The 16,781-nt window shown below is 37.1% G+C and overlaps 1 protein-coding gene across 1 annotated transcript; it reads left to right on the plus strand.

Moving 5' to 3' along the window:
• The first annotated feature begins 13,009 nt into the window (after positions 1 to 13,009).
• LOC109215799 (cyclic dof factor 1-like) lies at positions 13,010 to 16,297 on the plus strand. The gene is made up of 2 exons (XM_019379908.1): positions 13,010 to 13,511; positions 14,667 to 16,297. The coding sequence occupies exons 1-2, from the start codon at positions 13,257 to 13,259 to the stop codon at positions 15,906 to 15,908; spliced, it is 1,497 nt and encodes a 498-aa protein (XP_019235453.1). The 5' UTR covers positions 13,010 to 13,256; the 3' UTR covers positions 15,909 to 16,297.
• The last annotated feature ends 484 nt before the right edge of the window (positions 16,298 to 16,781 follow it).

Here is a 16,781-nt window from a genome sequence, read left to right on the forward strand (position 1 = left end):
GAACAGAGGTTACCTGCTTTTCTAACTCATTCTCGTATTCACGAGCTTTGGTCAACTCCGATCGGAGATGCTTCAGTTCTTCCTTCTTTTTGTCAAGGAGAAGCCTAAGGGTTTTCTCCTCATTTGAAGCCCTACGCAATTCGACTTCACAATGATGCAATTCGGTCATCAATTTGTCGAAGTCCTACACAAAAGAAAGGAATGATCGATTAGACAAAATAAGAAAAGTATGGCATTGGAGAAGTTGCAGTGCCACTAAAAACTTACAATTGAACAAAAACGCTGAGCCTCCTCGAAGATTGAGCTTGCATCCGCTGGGTCGGCCTCATCGACCCCAGCAAAGTAACCCTAGAAGGGGTCGTTTTCACTCGGGACTTCGCCTAGCTCGGACGTCTTCAAGTTCTGAGCATCCCAAATGGTATCCTCGGAGAAGGCCAAAAACGAAAAGGTTTGACCTGCTGTCATAGCCTCGGGGAGATCACCCGAGGCGCTCTATTTAGGCAGAGGAGCTTCGAAGCTCGCTTCCTTCGGAGTATCTCCAGAAGTCTGAGATGCAGTTACCACGTCAAGTGATGCAGAGCATGCATCCCCCTTTTCTTTTAAAGATCCCCCCTCGAGGCTAGGGGCCCCGATCTCAGCAAGCTTGTTAACCTCGGAAGATTTCCTGGTTCGAGTCACCAGCGTCAAACCCTCCATCTCACCACCGTCATCGTCCATGAATTGATGGACCAAGTCGACATCCACGTTGATGACAACGCTTTTCTTACGCCTCCGAGCAGGCTCTGCTTGGCTTTGAGTGTCCTCGTTCTTCGAGGACCTTTTTCTCTTGTTACCCTCCTTTAGCTTTGGAGCCGAAGATCCTTCTTCCTCCCCGGAAGGGGGCGGCCTCATCTCGAAGAACTCGCCAATACCTGTAATAGAGGAATCAAGTCACATGAATAAAGACATTTTTTATGAGGAAAGAAACATTATGACGCGTACCGTGGTGCTTCGCTTCTCACTTTCCCTTCGACAAGTCTCGCCATTTGCGTTTGTCGCATGTTGAAGTAGCAGCTAGTTTGCGAACCTAGTCCTCGAGGTCGAGGATCGCATTGGGCATCCACGGAACCGCTGCAGAGAGGGGAAAGGAGTAATTATGTGAAGTTTAGCAAAATTTATGGAAAAGAACTAAAGCGAAGAATTCCACTCACATTCGAAGTTCCATTCCTCGGGGAATGGCAGGAACTCCTTGGGAATAACATCGACGGTCCTCACTCGGATGAATCGGCTCATCCAACCTCGATCCTTGCCTTCGTCGTTACTGGCAAAGAAAGGACTTGGTTGATCGGCGTTGGAGTTTGATCAAACCTCAAAAATGTTGAGGTCGATATAATCGGATGAGGTGGCTGAGGGTGAACTCGAGCCCGGCCTTCTCGACGAAGAACCTCATCATTATTATGATCCGCCAAAAGGACAGATGAATCTGGCCCAGGGTTACTCGATATCTTCGGCAGAATTCAAGCACGAGCAGGTCGAGGGGACCTAACGTAAAAGGGTATGTATATACACTCAGGAACCCCTCTACGTAAGTTGTGATGTCCTGCCCACGAGAAGGTATTTGCAGAACGACCTTCTTCTCCCACTTACATTCTCTCCTCACAGCATCGAGGTGTTGTTCCTCAATTGACCTTATGTATCTCGATGCATGCTCTCGACGGTCGGCAACATCGGGAGGGTTCTCGACTATAAAATCCTTTTTAAGGAAAATCTGCCCGGTACGATCTCGTGAAGCGCCGACGGCTTACCACTGGCCAGACGGGAAGTAGAAGTGGAGTTTCCTTCTTTCTGAGGAACGGACTTGGAAATTTTTGCCATCGGTTCTTTAGAAGAAGAAGGAAGAAATGAATAAATCGGCGAGGTTTTGAGCCGATACGGCGGAGGAACTAGTGGTGAAAGGGGAACGTATAGAGGAGAATAGATGGTACAAGGTGGAAAAGTCCTTAATGAGAAGAGAAAACAAGTGTATATAGAGGAAGGCGGCGACGGTTCATTAGTATTGATGGCCGACCGGCTCTGACGTGCATTTAATTCTTTTGGGGAAGAGAACCGACGGGACGCTTCGGTCATTTCAACGCTCACGTAATAAGAGTGATGCCATCATAAAGGACTTCGGGAATTCAAATCGTTTCATATCATTTCATTCTAAGAAACGCGGGGACTATCTGTATACGGTCTAAATCGGAGAGCTCGGTTTTGAAGACTTGATCATACCCCGAGCTCGAGTTCGGAAGCTCGGAGTAAGGATCGGAGACTTGATCATACCCTGGCCGGGATGTGTGCACCTCGAGAGGCAAATCGGAGACCCGNTTTACAAAATTCCTATCTGAATACAATCTGGAGTCTTGTCTTGATTCTTGGGTTGCTTCTCCCATTGACTTTAGACTGAAACTTGATGCTCTCGATGCAACAGACCATGAAATATTCTCGCAGGCTTGTTTCTTGATCAGATGATGGGAAGAAAGATCTTGACCATATGTCTCTGCATGCATCACGCCAAAGCTGGTTGCGCATGGTATTGAGATCAAACGTTCCACTTTCTCTGGAAAGAACTGAAATCTTATATTTGCACATCAAATCCGTGCTTTGCAGAAAAACCTACAAGCCAACACAAACAAACAAAACGAACAAAAATTTTCTGCCCCAGTTTGCACTAGGAAATTTTTGTGAGTTATTGAAAACACATGAAACTATCTTTTCTATTGCAGAATAAAGAATTAAAAAGACATTCTTTTTAAATAATAGGGAATGTTATACCCTGTGTTAACAAGAAGGAGGCAACCAGGGGGTGCAGTACCCTGTGTTGACGATAAAATGAGGCCCGTGGCACTCTGAGATTCTACTAGGGGATGTCGTACCCTATGTAGGTAGAAAGTAATGCGACCAAGGGATGTAGTACCATGTGTTGGAAATAAGATGAGGCTCGTGGCACTCTGAAATGCAACTAGGGGATGTCGTACCCTATGTTTGAAACAAGAAGTACAACCAGGGGATGTAGTACCCTGTGTTGGAAATAAGATGAGGCTCGTGGCACTCTGAAATGCAACTAGGGGATGTCATACCTTATGTTTGCAACAAGAAGTAAGGCAACCAGGGGATGTAGTACCCTGTGTTGGAAATAAGATGAGGCTCGTGGCACTCTGAAATGCAACTAGGGGATGTCGTACCCTATGTTGAAAATAATGCAACCAGGGGATGTAGTACCCTGTGTTGGAAATAAGATGAGGCTCGTGGCACTCTGAAATGCTACTAGGGGATGTCGTACCCTATGTAGAAAATAAGTGCAACCAGGGGATGTAGTACCCTGTGTTGGCAATAAGATGAGGCTCGTGGCACTCTAGGATGCTACTAAAGAATGTTGTACCCTATGTTTACAACAAGAAATGCAACCAGGGAATGTAGTACCCTGTATTGAAGATAGGGTGTTGATTCCCTATAATGAAACTAAAAATAACATGATTACATGCATATTGGAAAGAAATCATGGATTTGAGAACTTCACTTGGTGGTGTTGGTCTTTCCACGAACTATTTCATAAAATTGTTCTGTTATTGTTCTGAACAAAGAAAGATTCATTAGTTTTAAAATGGTGGTCGGTTTGTGGCCTTGATTATTTCAGTCCCTTGACTCAGCTCATCTTCTTCAATGACTTCAACTGCAACTAGTTATTTCCTGAATACCAACTGCATTTCTGATTCTGGAGAACCTTTAGCTTTTCCAAACTTTGCCATGACGGTACTTAACCTTTTTCAACTTTATTTTGCCTTTGTGGGCATTTCACTTTTGACTTCTTTCAAAGTTTTTCATTTCAAAGCATCGGCCAATCAAGGACAGTCGGGGTCGACTTGATGCATTTGTCGAGGCTGGGCGCCTTTTGAATATATTAGCTCGCTTCAAACGAGAACCCTGTAAATCGGTCTTGCCATCTTTTCTTTGCCTTATTTTTGGAACAAAGTTAGACCGAAAGGGATTCAAAGAAAAAAAACAAACAAACAATACAATAGAGAATGAGTTTAGAACAAGAGGTGTCCCTTTCAGGGAACAGAAATACGGACTTATATGGGAGTACATGCAGACTTCAATAAACATGACATGCCTTTTGGACTGGATGCCTGATCTGTATAAACCGTCCGATTCTCAAAAACTCATCACAAATTTTGACTTGAAACCGCGAAACCTTGCTCATGATTGTGTTAATGCCATGGTTGTGTGAATCCTCTTTTCGATCAACAGTGCCCTTTGTGTGTTTTTACTAGCTGATCTCTCTCATTTCTCTTCTCGCCATCGTCTTATAGTGCCCTTTGCGGGTTTTCACTAACAAGACTCTCTCATTTCAATTTCTCTACTTACCATCGCCTTACGGTGCCCAAGGGTTTTCACCAATAAGACTCTCTCATTTTATTTCTCTCATTTTGATTGTATCAGATCCAAACGATTGTATCCTCTAATTCTATTAACATTCTCGCTGATTGATCGGAAGGACTTAAAAGGATTTGGGTAAAAAGAATTTGGATTGAATTACAACTTTTGGAACCATTTGATGGAACAACCGTCGAAAATAAAATAAAAACATACCCCAGTTTCTTTGAATATTGGGAAAATGTGGATTTTTATTTTGGTGTGACTGAACCTTAGAGAGAGGCTGCCTACGTATCCTTTCGGAATCAAGTCGAACGTAGTTCAGGGAAACTCTATTTTTGATTTTCTTTTGTTTTTTTTTTCATTTTTTTTTGTTTTCATTTTAGTTTTCTTTTGCATTTTTTTTGATTTTTTTTTGTTGTTGTTTTTTTTTCTTTTCTTTCTTCTCTTTGTCATTTTTTAATAATAACTTCCAGATTCCAAAGAGGGTAATCAAAGAGAGAGAACCGGCTCAAAGGGTTTGCAAAAGGGTTGATGGTATTTGGGTAGTGAGAAAGAAAGCCTTCGTCATTCCAATCAAAGAATGTTAACACCGAGTAGTGAGTCAAACATAGTACCTTCTGACTGTATCTGATTTGACTGTTGTCTCAGGGACATTTCCTTCGATGTCTCCCAAATACAATGCTCCATTTGGCAATACTCTTGTTACAATGTATGGACCTTTGCATTTTGGAGCAAATTTTTCCTTAGCTTCATCATGGTGCGGGAGAATATGTCTTAGGACGAGTTGCCCCACTTCAAATTTCTTGGGCCGTACTTTCTTCTTGTAAGCATGGGCCATTCTTTGTTGTACAACTGCCCATGGTGGCCTCCGGCCAATCACTTTCCATCAATCAAAGATAATGTTTTAATCGGGTCTTGACTCAATTTTCACCTCGATCTCGGCTTTAAGAATGATCCGAAGGGAAGGAATTTAAACTTCTACTGGTATCACGGCTTCAGTGCCATAAACCAATCAAGTAAGGGCGGCTTCATTTGAATTTGATTTAGGCTTACTGTTCCAATTCTCTGTTTATTTTCTTACACTCCTTATCTTCAACACATTCTGCTTCTTGATTCATTATTTCGAAATCTGACAGCGTTTTAGGATCTGGGCATGAAGTCCGCAAGCATGTCATGTTATTAAAATCTGCATTTACAGAACTGAAAAGAGAATAAGAAAGGTGACAAGATTAAGAAAACAGATATTCGTGGATGATGAAATATTGATTCATTTATTTGAATATTTTTTTAAAAAAAGATAGAAGGGTTTACATCAGAATGTAAGACAGTAAAGTAAAAATATTCGGATGACACACTGAAATAACTCGAAAGGCAGAAAAGATAGCAAGACCGGTTACAGAGACTCCCGTCTGATAGAGAAAGTTTCTAGGTTGGCGCCCGATTTTTTTGTTTCTCTTCTGCCCTGGCAATGGCTACTATGGCTTTCAATACTGGATCACATTCCTCATCATTAAATCATCCCGAGCAGGCCATGTCCTATTGCTCAAATCTGGTAAAGTCAATCCCACATTTGTCTTTATTTTTTTTTTTACTGCCAATTTGCCTACTTGCCTTTTCATGACCTTGGATCAACAATAGTGGTGCTTGTTCCATTTGTTGAGAAGATGCTTTTACTTCCGAGGGATCTTAGATTATTTGCGTGACTCACCATTGCAAACCAACAAACCGACCACCTTTAACTAGCTTTTATTTCAAAACAACAAGCATGTTTGAATAAATACTCTCTCTCTCTCTTTTTTTTAACCACATTTTTTTTCACTTTTTTTTCTTCTTGTTTTTTCTTCTTCTTTTTTTTTTTCAAAATGATTCGATCGAACCTGATGTGGGTTGCCTACGTATCATGTAGAGACATGAATCAGATCTTGCGTAGTTCGGGGAGATCAAGAATAAAATAAATAAGCTAACTCTTTTTTTTATTTTTTTTAAATTAAAAAAAATCTAATCGTAAAAGCTCCTAACAAGGAAAATATTTTTGAACTTTGAATTCTCTATCTCTTTTTTTTTATTAAAAATTTTCGAAAGAAAGACTTTTAAAAAGAAAGAAAAATATTTTTGAATTTTTATTTTTGGTAATTTTCGATAAAAAGATTTTTTTTTTTTTTTGGATTTCAAGTTTTTTTTTAATTTTTGGGAGAAAGACTTCTAAAGAAGGTGGAAATATTTTTGGATTTTTAATTTGACGTCTTAAAGAAAGACTTCTAAAGAAGGAATTAAAGAAGAATATTTTTTGGATTTTTGAAAATTGGGGGCCGGAACCGATGAGGTTTGCCTACGTATCTCACATCCGATGAGAANTTTTTGGAACTTTCGAAAGAAAAACTCTTGAAGAAGAACGAAAAATATTTTTGGATTTTGAGAAGAATTTAAAAGAAAATATTTTTGGATTTTTTTTTTAAAAAAAGTGGGGGCCGGACCCGATTAAGGTTGCCTACGTATCTCACATCCGATGAGAATCAGAACCGCGTAGTTCGTATATGTTTCAGGAATAGGATGACACCTTTTTTTTTTGAAAAATTCAGGCTTATTTTGATAATCTTTTTGGTGTGAATACCGAGATTGTTTTTTTTAACAGGGTAAATTTTCTCTCCAATTTTCTCCCTTCTGGTTTTCCCTCAAGTTTTAAATTTTTATTTTTATACATTTTTTAGAAACCGGTCAACATGCACAAGCCGAATCAAACATAATGCACAAGTAGCACATAAGATGCATCATGATGGTCTTGCAATTCTCGGGTACACCTGTCCTAGACGGACCCAACCCTTGTGTTGAGTCCCCAAAGTCAAATCCACTTGATGCAAACAAACGTTCCTACTAGGGATCCGGCATGAGGCTATGTTATTCTAGGTTTAAATCCTGGGGGGAGTGTTTTAGACCTGGCTTACCCAAGCGGACAGCTCGAGCCGAGGTGGGGGCAACGTATCGGGAGCACGGAAGTCTACCCGGCCTAGTTACTTGACCCAGCCTCGTTCTAATTGGTATGACTTCTAACAGAAAAGTGGGCCACGCGCACGTGTGCACCATAAATTCAGAAGACTCAGAAGGGAGGCATAAGAAGACAGTTTAATACAATTCAAATAATATCAAAGCGGTAAATAAGCGACAATTAGCACATTAGGCCCAAAAACACAGTAATAACATCAATTTAATAAAGCCAAGTATAGATCACATTACAAGCTTGAATTCTAAACCCTGAACATCAGTTTTGGGTTATTTCCCCAGCAGAGTCGCCATAGCTGTCACACCTCCTTTTTCCCCCGAGGAGATAGGAAGAAAGAAAAGGAGTTTTTCCAATTTAAGTGACATTATTTGAAAAGGGATTAATTTATTTTAAGTCGCCACTTGGAATTGAGTTTTGGTGTCCCAAGTCACCATTTATTTTAAAATCCCAATTCAAGGAAATTGACTCTGATTAAATCTGCGAAACACAGAAGACCGAGTAAGGAACTCTGTTAACCCAGGAGAAGGTGTTAGGCACTCCCGAGTTCCATGGTTTTAGCACGGTCGCTTTAAAATTTATACTTGGCTTAAATTATTTAATTACGTATTTTTAAACCTATGTGCATTTACCCTTTTTACCGCTTTTAATTGCTTAAATTAGTCATAATTAAAGAATTGAGTTACACGTACGTATACTCTTTTCTTTTGGCGCGTCAAAATCATGTCACGCGAACGTGTCCACGATTAATAACGCTTTTGTTGATTTATTAAGAAAGTTTGGTTGAAGTTGCGCGAACGCATCCCTCGAGTCCCGTGGTTCTATCACGGTCGCTTTTATTGACTAATGTTCGGCTTAAATCAATCTTGACTATTCTTGTACTTTATTGCTTATGGCTTGTCTATTACTACTTCACTTAATTTATTATATTTTTATTAATTATTTTTGACCTAGATGCGGTACGCATACGAGGTACTTCTTTGAAATTAAATGTTAAACACAGGTACGGAATGTACACATAATCAAAACAGAATTGTATTAAATTTTGAAGGAATCAAGATGCGATAATGCACACATAATCCTCCAATTTTAATATTAAAAGGCCTAAACTCTTTTGGTTTCAATTACTGTCATAACAATTTAATTATTCAATTGCTATTCTTGACTATATCCAAAGATCCACATAGAAACCAATTTATTTAGTAAATTCGAGTCTTGACCCGAACCACTGTAACATTAATGTGAAAGAGTTCATGCGTCTAATGACATCCTATGTAACCAAACTGATGTTTATTATCTCACCTAAAATTATTTTCTTCTATTCCAATTACTAAATAAGCTATAGAGCAATATTAAATCCAAACACATTAAATTAAATAATTTCAATTTATTTTGAGCAAATGTCACAATCTAAATTACATGTAACAGAAAACTTCATAAAAATAGATAAATTGGTCACAATGGCCACAAAAGGCATGATTAACACAAAGACATGAAAAATGTTAAAGAATTTTAAAGAACATATTTTTTTTCATAATGTTTATCCAACTAACAAAGTGGTGTAAATACAAATAGTAATATTGAAAAATGGACAAAACTTAACAGTGGCATATATATCACTCGGCACATAAATTGTTTTTTTTTTTTTTTTTTTAATTTCAGTGTTCCATTTAACCTAAGGCCTACTCTATCAAATGGCTTGTGTATGTTTCATAGTAAATTCAACTCATGCTTATTTCATTGAGCATAATAAACAGAAACTTAACCAATTATCTAAATCAGTAAACTTTCTTAATATTTTATTTAGATACTACAATAAAATAATACTTTAGGTCCTAATAAGATAAATATGTAATCCAGAACAATGATTAATCACTTAATAGAGTAAACTTAAGGAATCTTCATGCTAAAAACAAAACAAATAAATATAAAAAAAAACTCATTTAAACATTGATAAAACTGTAATATTGACATCGAATAAAGTAAAGATCAAGGAAAAGAACCTTTATTGACAAAATGAAAGAAAACAGAATCTTCGAGCAAACAGAGTTTCAACCGAAAAATTACTAAAACCACGACCAAAGAACTCCGAAGGACGACCTCGACTTGCCAATGACTGATGAGGGGTAAGGATGGTGAAGTGTATCGGATTTTTTCTTCTTTTTCTCTTTAAAGCTTTTGCTATTTATATTCAAATCCTACCATCTGATCTTGTGTGTGTTTATGGAAAAGGATAGTGGGTAAGTTATTGTGAGGTGTGTGATGTTAGTGGGGGAAGAACGTGAGGGAGTGGGGATGGAAGGAAGTTGAGAAATATAAGGATTATGCAACTAGTTAGAATTCTTACTCGCCTTTTTTTTTTCTTAAATTTTCAGATTTACTTTTCTTCTTCTTTTGAACTTTTTACTAAGTTAAAAATAAAATAATAATAAGAAGGAAAATAAAGTTAAAGCATTCCCTTTTCTTCTTCTTTTCGTTAGTTAGTTTTTTTTTAACATTTTACTTAATTAAAATAAATAAATAAAATTAAATACACACACACACACACACACACACATATATATATATATATATATATTTACACTATAATTAAATTATACTAACTAAAAATACTATAGCTTACATCTAAATTAGAAGAAACCAAATATATATAAATTTTCTTCTATTTAAACATAGAAAAAAAAATCTTATATTCTAAGAATATGAATATTTTTATAGTTTTTAATTTTCTCAAATAAAACCTATTAACAGTAAGATAAAAAATTTAAAAAAATCAAAATTAGACCTAAAAGAAATATAACATTTAAAATAGAATAGAATTTGGGTGTGGTCAAAAATTAGGTGTTCACACTAGGTTGTTATACAGCTGTACCAATAGAATTCTTTAACATAATTGGGAATGTACCATATTGGGGTTTTTCCCTCCTATATAAAGGGGACCCCAATCATTTGTAACCATCATCTCATTCACTGCAATACAATATTCTACTCTGCTTTTCTCGTTTACCGTGCTCTACTATTGTTCTTCAGCTTTATTGTTTTTACTTTGTTGTTCATACTTTATTGGCTGTTAACTCATCTCGAGGCTCCCGAGACAGACGAGCTCGAGGTCCCCGTTGCTCTAACAACGCTGGTTTGGTTCATCAAATCTTCTTACTTAAACCTAATATTACTTGTATATTCACTAGTATTGGAATAAATCACATATCTTTAAAACCACAAATCACCTTTAATTGTTACTCATATTTTTCGAGGTAAACAAAATGAGTAAGGGCGAGGAGGTGATAGGTCGAGATCTAGGGGCCGGAGATGCGGTAGCGATGTTGGGGTTGAAAAATTGAAGAAAAACAAGTTCATAAAAAAATATATTTAAACCAATCAAACATAACAAAACTGAAAAAATATTTGCTTTCGTACCAAAAACACCCTTATTCTGTTATCTTACTCTCTTTTTCGCCCCTTCTGCAGACACATTTCATCCAATTTCTATGGCCATGCGTAGACGGGTCGTAAAAGTTATGGCTTCCAAAATCACGTAACCTAAGTTCTGTTTTGAGCTTCACCTTTTTGCAATAAATAAAGATATATAGTTGTCACATCTTGATTGGTCGACTTAAGATATATATTGATATGAGTCTGCGTCAGCAAACTTTTCATGTGCAGTCATCTAATCATGTAATATCAGACGGATGATATTTTCTCACCTTTTTGCCTTTTTGGTTAGGTAGCCATATGGACCATAGATTAATAATACAGATCATATTGTCTTCTGTATTATTATTATTTTCTTTTTAGGATTTTAAATTATGAGTCTGCAAGCTGCGACAACAAGAAAAGGATCCTGAACTAGCTGTACTGTTGATTGCAGCTTAAAGGCGGGATAAATGAGAAAAGAAAAGAAGAAGCAAAATTTTATTGATTCCTGTTAGTATTTTCTAGTATTATTTTATTATTCTCTTTGTCAATTAGATTTGCAAGTTAGATCATAGCCATAAATCTATACAGTATTCATGAACTTCAGCATAAAAAAAATTATTACTCTCATTAATCAATTCTCTAAAATGACGGAATAACAGAATAACAAGTATGTTGTCTCATAATATATGTTTTGATTGCAAAAGAGATATATAATGTATCATACATTAGTCAAATAAAATTAGGATAACTGGTCTACCATTAGTTCTTCATTGTTTGACCGAGTGATAAGTAGTTGAGCGAAATGAATCTTAAGATCATGTACGTTCGATTTATATTTGGAAAAGAGAAGAAAAGAAAGAGAAAAAGGAAAAGAAAATTACTTTTGAAAAGGTAGAAGAAGATAGCTTTTAGTTATGGAGGAAAAAGAAACTCCAACTAATTATTCGAACCAATCCTAATTAAGCAACGCAATTTTAAAAGTGCACTTTCCACAATTTAATAGATTGACTCAAAAAATATCAATCAATAAGGCCAATAGTTCAAAATTATTTTGGCTAGGCTCCACTACACTACAGTGCATTTCAGCCGTCATGATTTCATCAAGGCTGTTCTATCTTCCACGTCACTAACAGTTAGCGTATTTGCTGAAGGTTATAAAACCAGCTTATTTTGAATAATATTCTTAAAAAAGTATTTTTCGTGAGAATCCGTTTATATTTAGCTAATTATTCTAAAATTACTTTTTAGAAGCAATTAGTATTTAGAAAGAATCTACTTTTTAATCTTATAAAAAATACTTCTAAGTATATTTTTCTCAAAATTTCTTTAAAAACATTTATTTTGAGAAGAAACTTCTCCCTCCGTTTACTTTTACTTGTCCAGTATTCTAAAAATAAATTTTCACTTTTACTTGGTATTTTTGGCATATCAAGAGAAGGACAATTTTTTTTTTCCTGTTATACCCACAGTCAGAGGCGGATCCAGAATTTTAAGCTTATGGGTTCCTACAACAATCTCAAGTTAATTTATTTGATAACTAGACCAACGAACTTGGTTCCAAGCCAAATATTCTATACTTTTAATACATTTTTTAGTACAAATACAAAGTTTATGCAAAAGTTACTGGGTTTACAGGAACCCGTAATATTTGATTTATATCCGCTCATGCCCACAATATTAATTACTCATTTCAAATCATTTTCTCATATCCAGTAAAAATATGCATCAATTAATATGTGTATCAAATAAATTATACACTTAATTTATTATTTCTTAAGGGGTCTACAAAGTCCATAGTGGACAAGTAAAAGTGAATGGAGGAAGTACTTCCTTTTACTTCTTAAAATCTACTTATGCTTCTTTTCAAAATTATTCTTTTTCTTCTAAAACTTGATCAAACACTTCTATTTAGAAGAAAAAATACTTTTAACTTAAAAAAAAAATACTTACTCCTTCCGGTCCGGAGGGAGTAACTTTTAGCGAAAAAGAAACTTGTCAAATAACACACGGGTTTACCCAGAGACACACACGGTGGTACCAAAATTCTATGCAACTTGAATCTAGTCTAGAGAGGGAAAGAGTAAAGCAAGGAAAGATACATATACTAAATGAAGGACCACAATAAAAATTGTGGCTGAGAAAATTAATGGGAGATGACGTGGCATCCACATTCCAATATCCTGTCGCTTAAATTAAGCGCGATCAAAATCATACTCCTCAACATTGCCAACGAGGCCTTAACTATCCCTTACTTCTAATATCGTATCTCAGGAAAAAAATATAGAAAAAGAAAAAAATACTTTTCACTTTTCAAACGACTTCGGCCGCCGCCGGCGACTTCACGGCGACCAAACGACAAGTTCTATTGCTAGAGATTAATCTTCTTCTTCGTAATCTGCTTATCCTTTGTTTTTGTTTTTTTCTTTATCCCTTTTCCTCTGAAAATATGAGGGTGGTGAAGGACCCAGAGATCAAGCTATTTGGCAAGAAGATTGCCCTGCCTGAAAACGGCAAGATACTAACCGTCACGGTATCCGGCGGAGATTCCGGCGTCGGAAAGTCAGTGAGTGCTAGTGATGTTGCTACTGCTAAAGAAAGTAGTAGAGGGTGGGATCGTGATCCATGCTTAGTAGATAAGGAAGCAAGCAGTCCGGATGAATCAGATGATGGAAGTGAATACGAAAATGAAAAGGCTGATAAGGTATATATTTGAATTATCCATTAATTTGGTTCCTATTGACCTAATTGAGATGACCAGGATTGCTATAATAGCTAAAGGAATCAGTTTTGCAATTTTAGTTTTTGATATTATGGTATTGATTTTTGGGATTTTCAAATGGATATATTCTGCTGTTTATTTGCATAATTTGCTCAATTCAATCCGTTTATAAGTGTTGGAACTCTTTTAAGACACATCTTCAATTTCAATTGCTCTTTTAATTTGCTCAAATTCATTCCGTTTATAAGTGTTAGAACTCTTTTAAAACACATCTTCAATTTCAATTGCTCTTTTTCTTTAAGTCCTTTTTAATCTACTTTTCATACTGTTCCACAGTGTTATTTTCCTTTAATGTTTTGTTGGTCAAATTAAGAAATCTGGACAATCAAATTACATACCTCCTACACTTTGTATTTCAGCTCTCTGTTCCAAATTTCTGAATATGTCTGGTTTATTTCGGAACTTTCTGTACTTTGCTGTTAAGAAGAAAGTCCCTTTACCCGCGAATATTGTTTTAGTTATCAGTTCACACTTACCCTTTCATCTGAGAAACAGTATTGGTTCTGTCAAAACCTTTCTCTTTTTTGTCAATTATTTCTGGAAATTTCCATTTATGCTAGAGTGCATATTAGTTGGACAGTAGTGGTTTCTGCTTGTAGATATCACTATTCCCTTGCACAGAGAGGTCAACAGTTACTGTGCTAGAAAGCTTCCCTTTTGATTAGCAATTTAATCATTCAGAATTTGAGCATTTGCTTGAGTTATCATTTTAGCCATTACCAATTTTGGTCATTCTTTTGCCAAAAATAGTAGCCTAATCAGGTCCCCTTCTCTCATTCTCTAGAAATCTCTAAAATGACCTGTTTAATTTATGCTCAATATCATTTTTAATGATGACCGCCTTTACTAGATGTAGTTTGTAACTAAGGAAATTGGAGAAAGAATCAGCTTCTATTCTTTTGGCCCCTTAACCAATTTATGGGGAATCCTGTAGGAAAAGCTTTCTGATTTTTCAGTGCCAAGGACTATGAGATTCTTTCCATTGTGCTGATTGAATTTTGGACCACATAATTGACTGTAGTTCTCTCACGGGAATCTTACAGGTGACTCATAAACTTTTGACGTTTTCAATTTTAGGATCAAGTAACAAGAGAGCTCACTGAAGACATGTCAGAGGAGAAAGATCAAGATCAAGTGATGAAAGAATCAGAAAATCTTAAGTCTCCATCAGAATCAGAAAACAAGCCTAAAACTCCTCCTATTGATGATGAATCTCCCACTGTAAAATCTTCCAAGACTGAGAATGATGCAACAGATTCCCAGCAGAAAACTCTGAAAAAGCCAGACAAAATTCTCCCTTGCCCCCGTTGCAATAGTATGGATACGAAATTCTGTTACTACAACAATTACAATGTCAATCAGCCTCGTCATTTCTGCAAGAGCTGCCAGAGATATTGGACTGCTGGGGGTACCATGAGGAATGTGCCCGTGGGAGCTGGTCGTCGCAAGAATAAGAACTCTGCTTCGCATTGTCATCACATCATGATCTCTGAAGCCCTTCAAGCTGCAAGAATTGATCCTCCGAATGGATTTCATCATCCAATGTTAAAACCCAATGGCACTGTCCTATCTTTCGGTCCTGACTCGCCACTGTGTGAGTCTATGGCATCTGTTATGAATCTTGCTGAGAAGAAGACACCAAATGGGATCCAAAATGGTTATTACAAACCAGAACACAAGAATCCATCTTGCATAGGCGGAGAAAATGGGGATGACTGCTCCAGCGGGTCTTCAGTCACCACAAATTCAATGGCAGAAGGAGTTAAAAATCGGCCTCCTGAGGCAGTTGTGCAAACTATAAATGGCTTCCCTCCAGTGCCTTGCCTCCCAGGAGTACCTTGGCCTTTCCCATATGCTGCTGTTCCTTTCCCAGCCATGAACCCTGCGGCATTTCCTATGCCATTCTGCCCTCCACCTTATTGGAATTGCAATGTGCCTGGTCCATGGAGTATTCCTTGGTTGGCTCCGCCATCCTCTACAGCAAACCAAAACGGATCAGGCTCTTCTCCTAATTCGCCTTTAGGGAAGCATTCAAGGGACGGTAATTTGCTTAGGCCAAACAATCCTGAGGGTCAAAAGAACTCAGAGGGGTCTGTTTTAGTCCCAAAAACGTTACGGATTGATGATCCTGATGAAGCTGCAAAGAGTTCTATATGGTCAACATTGGGGATCAACTACGACTCTGTTAGTAGGGGAGGGCTTTTCAAGGGCTTTCAACCGAAAAGCAGTGAGAAGGATCACCCTGCCACTACATCTCCGGCGTTGCAGGCTAATCCTGTTGCCTTCTCGCGGTCCCTCAGTTTCCAGGAGAGAGCCTAAAGTGATTCTTGAGCAATTGTCTCCTTCAGCTCATGTGGTACATAGTTCCAGAAGATGAATGTCGGTCTTCCAGCCTGATGTATATTCAATTACGCTTAATTACAGCGGAATATATGTACCAGTGCTGAGAATGTTAAGATCCCTCAAGTACTCCAAATGGAACTGGAGAAGCTACTGTAGAGATCAGTGTTTGTCCTTTCCCTGTAACATAATTTTTGCTTGGTCAGCGTGTTTTTTCTATGTACATAAATTTTACACAGCTGACAGTAGAAAGTGGGAAGAGACCTTTATATGTTGTATGATGTACCCGTCAAAGTTAGTGTGGAGGGCGGCTTCTTTTTTTCCATTTTTCCCAGTGGTTTGAATAATAGTGGAGCCTTCTTTTCAGATTTTATTGTTCATATTTTGACATCTTCTTGATCAATAGTCAATACATAAATGTGCCTTTTCTTTATTGTGCCTCAATCAAGGCATCACAACACTTAAAACTTCAGCAGGAAGGGCATTTGAAATTTTATTCCTTAAAAAAATATGCTCATAGCTGCAGATATGTTTTACAATAATCCCAATAGGGAGCATTTCATGAACAATTTAGCAAACACAAATTCTTGGAGTGAAATGAAGTTGCATTATCTCTAAAATCTTTTCTTTCATACAGATAGTAATGAGCCTCTAACTTGACTCTGAGGATTCCAGAATAATAGCGTGTTTTGGCCAAGCTTTTCCAAGGCCATTTCAAAGTTGGAGTGTTTGGCATAACTTTTAGAATAAAAAAAGAAGTGCTTTTGAGTAGAAATAGAAACAATTTTGGAGAAATAGAAAAAAGTAACTTCTCCCTCAAAAGCACTTTTCTGAAAAACACTTTTAAGAAAA

Source organism: Nicotiana attenuata, unplaced genomic scaffold (genome assembly GCF_001879085.1).
Source record: "Nicotiana attenuata strain UT unplaced genomic scaffold, NIATTr2, whole genome shotgun sequence".
NCBI classification, from domain to species: Eukaryota; Viridiplantae; Streptophyta; class Magnoliopsida; order Solanales; family Solanaceae; genus Nicotiana; species Nicotiana attenuata.